The sequence below is a fragment of the Pteropus vampyrus genome, unplaced genomic scaffold (assembly GCF_000151845.1).
Source record: "Pteropus vampyrus isolate Shadow unplaced genomic scaffold, Pvam_2.0 Scaffold90, whole genome shotgun sequence".
In the NCBI taxonomy this organism is placed as follows: Eukaryota; Metazoa; Chordata; class Mammalia; order Chiroptera; family Pteropodidae; genus Pteropus; species Pteropus vampyrus.
This window is the reverse complement of record NW_011888871.1, coordinates 1,161,820-1,171,678: the sequence shown is the minus strand read 5'-3', so window position 1 is coordinate 1,171,678 and position 9,859 is coordinate 1,161,820. Positions and strand designations below refer to the sequence as shown.

The following is a 9,859-nucleotide window of genomic DNA, read 5'->3' as shown; positions in this document are numbered from 1 at the left end:
GTTCTCCCAGGGTCCCGCCTCCATCCAGCCCTGCGACTCAGCCAGGGGAGACCCCGCTGCCGGCTCAGAGCTGCAGGTGCTACTGGCCCAAGGACCTCCACTTACACGTGACGCCCCTCAGAGGAGAGCGACCCTGGGGCTGTTGTTTGCATCCCTCTGCAACGACAGCTTTTTTGGTCTGGAAATGTCATTAATGGGCTGTTTTGCAAATATAATGATAGACTTCCTAGGTGTGAATACGACCTGTAGCAGAACAGTAAATCCCATTCTAAGTACACGTTTGAAACTACTCCTTTAACCCCTGATGCGTTCGAAATTCAACCCAATATTTTCACCCCTTGTGCTACTGCGGTCAACAAAGCAAATACTCTAAACACACGGTCGGCCTGAAACGGAACCTCATTTGCGAGCGGTCACTTACGTGTACTCGCTGGCATAGGTGGTGAGCTCGCTGTCATTGTGCATCCACTTGAACTCCAGGGGCCAGCTCCCCTCCGCAAGGCAAGTGAGAACCAGGCGGTTCCCTTCCAGGTGAGTCTGTGGCAGACCTGGCTCCGTTTTGAAATACGGCACGACGTCATCTGAAACATTAAGAAAACACAACCGAATGGAGTACACGCGAAGATGGCATTCATCCAGTTAATCGCTAATTTAAACAGACCTGATTTTAAAAAGTAGAAATGATGGCTCTTTGGCGCAAGGAAGTAGCAAGTAACCCTTGAGCCCCTGGAAACGTACAATCCCCTCGATAATGTTTCAAAGGCGGAAAGCTCGCTGATGGCACCATTCAAAGGCATCTGCCAAGTTCAGCCAAGCTATTTCCACTTTCAAAACACTTCTTTACTGAAGGAGCATACTGGGCAACCTCTGCTCATGCGATCTGGGTTGCAGGCACTAGAGTCTCAAAGTGACGAGAATGCTCTATTCCTGGGCTCTGCACACGACCTTCGTTGCTTAGAAAAGGGAACCAGGATGAGCAAGGTCGACCCAGACGCGTAAACGACATGCTTCATGATCTGCTTTCATTTCCCATGCTCCGTCTCTTTCAGTGACTTTCCATGGGCCCCCAAACTGGAAAGCTGCGTGCGCTCCCACAAAGGAATACGATGTGGCGATGGGCGTGAACCAGCGGCCGCTGCATACACTCATGACAGCACCACCGAAGCTCACGCACGTCCGCGATTGAAAGAAACTGGACAGAAAGATGTCTACGGCACGTGCCTCCCCACGAAACTGCACGAGGTTCAAAGCCAAGCGAAACTCGTCTGCGGTTTAGAGGTCAGGCTGAGCGTTCCCTCCGGGGCTGGGGCGGGGTGGGGATGAAGAGTAACAGGGCCACTTAGGGAAGTCAGGTCAAGATCGATTTCTGTATGGTTACAGGGGGCATTTTGTGAAAACGCACAGAAAATCACTCTATGATTTTTAGTTTGTTTTAATTTGTATTATATGTAATTTGTGCAATTTTCATATGCTTGCTTTCGTAACTTAAAAAAGTAGATATAGGCAGGGCTTCTAGTTCTAGCTCTATCACTAATGAGCCACATGACTCTGATTCTATTTCTTCATCGGTAAAATAAACAGAATAATGAGATGACGTATTTTCCTAATAAAATCCCCACAGCACCCTGCATTGTGAGCTTCCTGCTATCCTTCAGGCCTCCTACTCTCTCGGGGCACACTAACCCTCAGCCACGCTCAGATTCTTAACCCTGAGGCCAGGCCCGGCCCTTCCCCACCTGGCCGCTCCTGCCCACCTGGTGCTGCTGACCGGTCCCGCCCTTCCAGTTACCGAAGCTCCTCCCCGACACGCCCTGACTGCACCTGTTGGACCTGGAAATTAAACGAACTCTGTGCATTCCCAGCACCTAGAACAATGCCATGAGATTCTGAATAGGTGAGTGGATAAGTACATTAACACAAGTAACAGCAACAGCGAGGATTCAGTGAGTACTTCCTTTGTGCTGGAAACTGTTCTAAGTGGTTTATATGTATTACTTTATTTAATTCTCACAAGTCCTACGAAATAGAGGCCATTGTCATACCCATTTTACAGATGGGAAAAGAGGCACAGGGAAACTAAGTGACTTGCTCAAGGCTGCCCAGAGTAAGTGGTAAACCTATGAGTTAAAACTTGGATGATCTGTTCCAGGACCTACCAATTCTGTATAACTCTAAATGTCACAGCTCTCTCACTAAGGGAACTCTCTGCTCAAGAGCCCATAACTTTACCACAAATTTTTGACAAATTTGTGGAATTACTTAACTGAACTTTTAGATTAAATTACTATATTTTTTAAAACAAATTAAGCCTCAAACAGCATATTAACACTGTTAAAACTGCAACTGTGTTTTTACCTTAAAGTATCATACGTACAGCTGGTTCCTTTTGGACTACACAGAATTCGGATAAGTGGAGTTGATTTCACCATTGTGGTCTTTACTGGTATAATGATAACGCGACATTACCAATGCCCTCCTAGCGTTTGTTCAGATAAATGAATGTTAGGTTGCGCCGGTGAGAGGCCGTGACGCCACGCAGGAGCTAAGAGCGGAAAGGTCGGTGGGATCAGACCCTCCGATCGCACCGTGTGCCGAGGCCCTGAGGCGCACGGACTCCGGCAAGCACGAACGGCAGCTCCGCGGGAGCGGGAGAGCGGGCGGGAGAAGCTGAGCCAGGCCTGGGCTGCGTCGGTTCCCACGCCACCCTGTGTGATTTTGAGTGTGAGTTTCGTTGCACTCACAAGTGTTCCCGTGTGAATCACAAATGACACGGCCATCCCAGTCACAGGCCTTCGTCCACAGTACTGCCGGTATTGTGGTGATGGTGACGGTGATGGCGAGCTCTTATTGAGAGGGGACAGCAGCAGGCCTCTGGCTGAGCCGTGTTGGTAGGAGCTGGTTCTGGCTGCTGTGTGAAGAGCAGACCAGTCAGGCCACCGCAGTGACCCGGGCAAATGCTCTACAAAGTGACACGGGCTCAGCCAGGTAACAAGAGTGATGGTGGCGGTGGAGAGAAACGGGTGGCTTCAGAACGATCCTTAGGTAGCCGAAGATTCAGGGACGGACTGAACACGGGGGAGGGGGAGGGAGGTGTCAAGGAGGGACCCCAGGTCGCTGAATGACACGATCTTCTGCTCAACGAACACGTCCTGTGATCAGCGACGGGAGCGAGCGAGCGCAAAGTACATTGCTGTCCCATAAGAGGCTGTGGTCTAGGCCGGACACAGGACTGGCAACGGCAAAGTGTTGTGACCGAAATACATGTAAGTCAAGGGCAGGGGCACTCAGCGCTTGTCCTGATCCAAGAGCTCCACCTGCCTCTGCCGCCCGTCACGTGCTCCAAGCTGCATCTCAAGTGCGTCTGTAGGTTTTGGTTATCAACGGTGTGTCCATTCCCTTTTGCTTTGTACTTTGGCTAAGCCATCCACTCTCACGACCCAGGTGGTCCGATAAAGCTGAATCGCGATGGCTGTAGCTTTGCCACCTCGGGACTGACTGAGCTGCGGGCTTTATTAATGTCCTGCCTGCCATTTGGACTATGCTCAACAATAGAAAAAGAAATGCCACTTCATATGGTTTCAGTGTCCTACAAGAATAAATCATAAGAAATACACATTTTCGAAAGAAAAATACTTTGAGATACTCAAGAATTTGAATTTGGTTTTACAACTGACAGCCTCATCAATTTAATATATTATATGATGGCTTCGAATGTAAACAAAGCCATAACTCATTTTTTCACAGACTTCACCGTTTGCTAAACGTGCCTGCACGATGCAGGAATGACGCTGGGCCCTGCGATCTAGCAGGAGAAATCTTCATAAAGAATGGCGTCGCCTAGCCGGCAAGCAAACATCTCGTGACGCGGATGACGGCGGAATTATGTTAGCGCAGACGCCAACGTTCACATCGGCAGGAAGGGCGGGCAGAAACGGCAGTGCTCAGTAATCTCGAGCATCTACGTTGACATTGTGACCACAGAGTTTTAACAGAGGTGGGTCAGTGTGCAGAGTCACAGCTACCTCTCCGAGCCCAGCACTGTTCGCCACTGACTGACGCACACACAGGAGGTCGTGAAATTGAAAGAGGCATAAAAGTAGGAAAAGGCAAAAGCTTCGCGGAGAGAGAGCCGGAAGGATGAGTATTCAGGTTGCCACGGGCCCCGCGGAGGCGTGAGGTCTTCACGAGCCTTAAATGGGACAGACGGAGGTTTGAAAAGATCCACAGAGACACGATGACTGAGTTACATCTGGGGTAAGAGTGCCCACTCTGACCCGGGGGAGAGCCAGCGTCCGCCTGACGCTCTGAGAGGTGTGCGCACGTGTGCGTGTTTTCCCAAATAATAACTAACAGATTTCCCCTCCCTTAAGAAAAGCAGGTAGAGATTAAATATGCGTCTGTAGTCTCACTATGAACATTATAAGACCCTGGAATGAATGACTAAGGAAAACTGAAATTTCCATTTTCATATACTTTTAAACAGAACATCAGTCATTTACGAAGAAGAAAAGGCTCATCTGTCTGGATGGCACAGATTTAAGGTCCATCCAGAGGACAGGGATGGACTTAATGTTCTCTCTAGACGACATCGTAATTTTATGACATACAAGTCACTCCCCAAAATGGACTTTTAAGGTTTTTGACTATGACATAAATGCATTTCCCTTTACCGTATGTCCTAGGCGCAAGTAGCTTCTGCTCATGTAGGAAGGACCCGCGACCCACTCGCCACAGTAAGGATCACGGCTGGTGGGGCCGAGGATGCGACACCCTGAGGCAGAGCCGGCCCGCGGTTCCAAGCTTCTCCCAGGAGGAGAGGGACACGAGTGGGTTCTCGCTCTCTGCTCCGCAACAGGAATCGGAAACCCTTTCCTGGCAGGATGGGTAGGAATCAAGCATGAGCTGCCGAGAAAGTCAGACGCAGGCTGTCTCTGACTCTGCCAAGGAGAGCACTCCGGCGGGGCGCCCCCACGTGTTCGCTAGCTCCCCGCTTCTCCTCCACTGTGAAGTGCTGAGGGCTGAAGAAATCATCGCCTCTGCTTAGCAGAGGACGCAACTGTGCCACAGACAAGGGGGTCTAAAGCCACGAGCCCCAGCTGTTCTGGAAGGTGACGACGAAGTTTACTCCGCACCTGGCAGCAGGGGAGGCCTGCAGGAAGGAGCAGGGACCGCAGCGTGAATGGAGCCATCCGCCGGGGCAGGACGGGCGAGCGCGGGGCTCCGCCTTCCTGGGAGCGGGATTTCCCAGGCGACTCATCTCGTGGTCTAAACCACGAATCTTCCTTTCAAAACTTCTTTTATATCAAATTCAAACACTTTCATGCCCCAAGCTTATAAATTTACCACTGACAAAAAAGTTTCATTTTTCAAATCCCAGGGAGAAACAAAAGCACGAGGCATAACGTATCATTTGTGAACAGCCCTTAGGAAAAATATGGGGAGAAGATCCTCTTCGCGTCAACGCAGCTTTGAAATTTCAGGGGCCGGCGGGTCGGTGTGCACAGCTACGGAGCCAGGCATGAGTCTCGCGGCGTGTTCTGCTTTTTCCGTAATGGTAATATTAATCTTTTTAAAGAAAACAGTGGTCCATTTCAAGTAGATTTCCGAGGTAAGATTGAAATGTGATTAGAGACTTTCTATAGTAAAACGCACAGATGGGGCAAGGCGCCCCCGCAATGCTGCGGGGTGACCCTAGAAGACAGCAAAGCCCTCTGTGCCTGGGCCAGCCAGGCCGCTGGGAGCTGCACTTTCTGAGAGCACCGTGCGAGTTCTTCGGGGGTTAAAGCTCAAATGGAGGGGGAGGGGAGAAGAAGGGGCTCCTCTGTGAGGGCCACGAGCCCAGGAGCAGGTGTCCCCACGCGGTCCGGCTCCGGCTCTGTGCCGGGCACGGCGTGGGCCGGAGATCCGGTCGTGGCCACTCTGAGCGCGTTGTCCCCCCACCCCGCGGCCCTGACCTCCTCAGTCTTCGCGGGGCGCGCGGGGCTCCCGCTCCCCAGGCCTCCAGCACCGCGTCTCCCGCCCGGCTCGGGCACATGGGTCCCCGCCCTGAGCAGCCGCAGCCCCGGACGCCAGGGCCCTCCCCGGGGTTCGCGGGGTCCTCCGTGGCTGGGGTGTCCCGTACCGGCCCGAGGACGCTGAAGGGGCTCAGGGCCCAGGGCGCCTGACCCAGCGGGCTTCCCGGCCGAGGCTCCGGGGCCTCGCGGAGACCTGATGCCCGGGGCCACCTTCATGCTGCTTCTCCAAAGGCTTCTGGGGGCTTCCTAAAGAAAGGTCCCATCCTCTGTGACACTTGAGAAACTTTCAGATAAGCGCCCTCCTCCCTTCCAGGTACACGTGGACGGTCACGGGCCGGCCTGGCGAGCTGTGCCGCGGAAGCTGCGGGTGCTGCAGGAACCCCTGGCCCCCCGTGGGCCTCGGAGGGGGACCCCCGAGCACCCACTGCGCCGGCAGGTCGGGGACAGACCGGTCACCCTCCTCCGCCCGCAGCCGGGAGCGAGAACGCGCGAGGAAGCTTGCGCGGCCCCGCGCTGGACCTCGGCGGCGGCGTCCTGTTCCATCCGGGCCTGACCAGGGGTCCTGGGGTTTCCTGCGAGGGCGGCCAGGTCTGGACCCGGCACGCAGGAGGCCCCGAGAGTCCCACTCAGCAGCCCTGGGAACAGTCTGCGAGGCCCTCTGACCGCGGAGTCAAACTGATTATCTCTGTTTTCTCTGAAATCGATGCGAATTAACAGCATATTTAAGAGAACTCAGGGGGGGGACCTCCGCTTCCAGCATTTTCCCCTAAGAAACCACTCAGGCTTTCCGCGAGATTAATCTGCAGTGAGGCTGATTACCGTAGGGCCAGAAATGGTTGTATTTACGTACTGGTTTGATCCTGCTCTGTGCTAATCTACCTCAGCATATAAAATAATAATAAGAGGCAGTGGGATAAAAGCAATTCCCCTATTTCTCCGCTATTTTATTTCAAAGTAGCATCGCACTAAATTGTCATCTCTGTGGCGTGCAGTGAGAAAGTATGTCCAACCAAAATAAAACGACTGTTGTCAGAAATAACCAACGTTTTTATAGAATATGGCTCAATATTTCTTTCAAATATTGCTTCAGATAACCCTAAAAATCCAACTCAGATTAAATAAAAGTCCAAGGCATCCAAGAAATGAAACTCAGGTGAGACTGACCTTTCCCTGCTTAGATGTGTAGCGGCAAGTTTGTCACATATGTGCTGATATAAATCCCGGTACTCAAAAGAGACACAAATGGTGAATATTTCATTTTAGACCAAGAAAATCGCATTCGGAAAGAACTTAAGGATATTTAAGTTCATGCAGATAAAGCCTATTGATTTTAGCGGTTACGAACCACACAGGCTTCTCACAGAGAAGCTCTCACACATGATGGCAGCTCAGGGGAATGGCCTGGGTTCGAATCCCAGCGCCACCCTTGTGAGCGCTGTGCGCTCGGCTAACAGCTGCCCACGCTCCGGCTTCCCACTCAGCAGATCAGTGAGACCAGCTTCCTGGTGTCAAGACTTCCTTACCACTTAAAAAAAAATTATCGATCACCCCAAATTTCTTGTTGGTATGAGTTATGTCTTTATCATATTAGAGAGTAAAACTGAGAACTCTTGAAATATTTCTTAATTCATTGAAAAATAATAACATTAGAGTTATTACATGTTATCAGAAAATATGTACTTACGAAAAATAACTATCATGCTGAAAAAATATATTAAAAAGAGTGGCACGCATACATTTTTTCAAATTTCTTCAATGTCTGGCTTAATAAAAGACAACCAGATTTTCATATATGCTTTTGCATTTACTCTCTTGAAATTATGTTGTTTCAGTTGAAGGATATGAAATAATCCAGCCTCCCACAGACATGGAGTTGGAAAGGGAGGCATATTTCTACAGCCTTTTCAGGTAACTGTGACTATTCTTGAGGCTGCACTAAAGATCAGCGACAACGTAGAATCTGAAACTCTATGGTGAAATTTTGGTCCTTTTTTACATTCACGTTCTTTGGCCTGTCTCACGCTGTGGACGGACCTTTTACATACGCAGGACTTTGTGGGTTCACTGCCTCGTGCAGGTCTTCCAAATGTTGATGTGTTTCATCGCGCAATATAAAAATATCGCATGTGAACATCGTTACCGATCTCAGCGGAAAAGTCCTGAAATAATGGGAAACCGTCGAGCTCACAGCGGCACACAGATTTCCAAAATTCTAATTTGTACTTACAGCTCGATTTTTATTATTAGCAACAAATACTGTCAATTGTTTTCGATGTTGTAACATTATTTTGACTATTTTCAAGAAAATGCTGCCAAATACCCAAGTCTGAATACCCATGTTTGTCTGTTAGTCACTACCTCAAGTAAAAACGGAGAACCACGACAAAAGCAGCTGTTCAGCTCACAGTTCGAACAACCTCACAAAGACTTGGCCTCGAGACAACTGTCATATTTCAATATGCTGCCAGGAGGGTTTTATGTAACTCGCATTTTCAATACGGAACATTAAAAAGGCATGCAGTAGAGTCAACATTCAGTAACATTAATTATTTTGCCGACTTCATCGAGGATAGTAAGGGTATTGAATTTCTTTTACTCGCAGGTGTGTACCACGCCAACCAGCACAGTCCGGCACCACTGCCAACAGTACACCTGCTCGAGGCCCAGGAGTCTCCTCATGATTGCTTTTAAATTATCAACACAGGGAAAAAGCAAAAACGTCTTAGTATTATTATAAAATACGTTAGACCTCTTGGGCCCCCTGACAGGGTCTCAGTGTCAAGAACTACAAGGGACCCTTGGAACACACTTTGAGAACTGCCACCTAGGGCGCTGTCACGGGATTAAACTGGCTAATGTATTCGAAGTGCTCGGCACAGCCCCAGGCACAGAAGCTCAGCCTGCGCATCGGGTTTTCTTAAAGCGTGCTGTCCTAGAATAAAATTGCGTCTTCCCACAGAATGGTGAATCTTGAACTTCATTCAAAACACATTTACTTTTGGCTTTCTAAATAATACGCACGAATCAGGTTACAGTCTTAAACGTGACTATTAAGCCAAAGAAGTCGTTCAATTTAAAGAAAAACAGGTGTTCGCATTTTCCATTGTTTCAGAATTCCAGAGAAGTCTAAATATTGATTTAATTATTTGTGCTTTCGTTCAATAACTATTTATTACATGGCACCCCATCTATGAGCTAGGAATACAGATGTGGATTAAAAAACAATATAAATCACATCTTAATGGAGTTTATATTCTAGTTAAGGGGGATAAACAGTAAACAAAGAAAATATATAGAACAGTGTGTTTTGCTAAAGCTCTTGTTTCTTTTATCTGAATTATGTCATTTGTGGTTGACAAGTCAGAAACTAATACTGGTATGACAGGAAAGTCACATGATTTTTCCCCAGCATATTAATATTATAATGTGATCAGAGGCAATCTTTAACATTTGTTCAAGTCAGCCTGAAAACTAAAAGAAAACAATTATCGGCAACAACCATAACAACAAACAAAACTACCCTAAACTTAAAGACGTAGCGTCCTGAGTTCGGTGCAAGTGCCGCCTGGTTTAGGGGCTTCGAGAGCCACTGCACTTCCCAGGACCGACGCCACTGAGAAGCTACGAGCGCCGAGGAATGAGCTGCCCGTTACCAGGACAGAAAATCGATGGAGAAAGTTACTGGGAGGATTAAGTATCCAGTGTCCTGGTTGCAAAGTTCCACGGGTTTTGGGTGGTCTCCCCTAACATGAGTTCCCCCATGAGCTCTATTATTTGAGTGTATGATTTTTAGGAAGAAGAATAAGAAAAACGCCTGTGTGTAAGACAGCAAAAATTGTTACAGA

The 9,859-nt window shown here is 49.0% G+C and overlaps 1 protein-coding gene across 1 annotated transcript in view; it reads right to left on the bottom strand.

Moving 5' to 3' along the window:
• LOC111742276 (protein sidekick-1-like) overlaps nucleotides 1-577 on the bottom strand; it is a 21,978-nt gene extending 21,401 nt beyond the window's left edge. Inside the window, exon 1 of the mRNA XM_023532792.1 lies at nucleotides 422-577. Within this exon, the coding sequence (XP_023388560.1) occupies nucleotides 422-465 (44 nt within the window). The 5' untranslated portion in view covers nucleotides 466-577. The remainder of the gene's footprint in view (nucleotides 1-421) is intronic.
• Nucleotides 578-9,859: the final 9,282 nt, after the last annotated feature.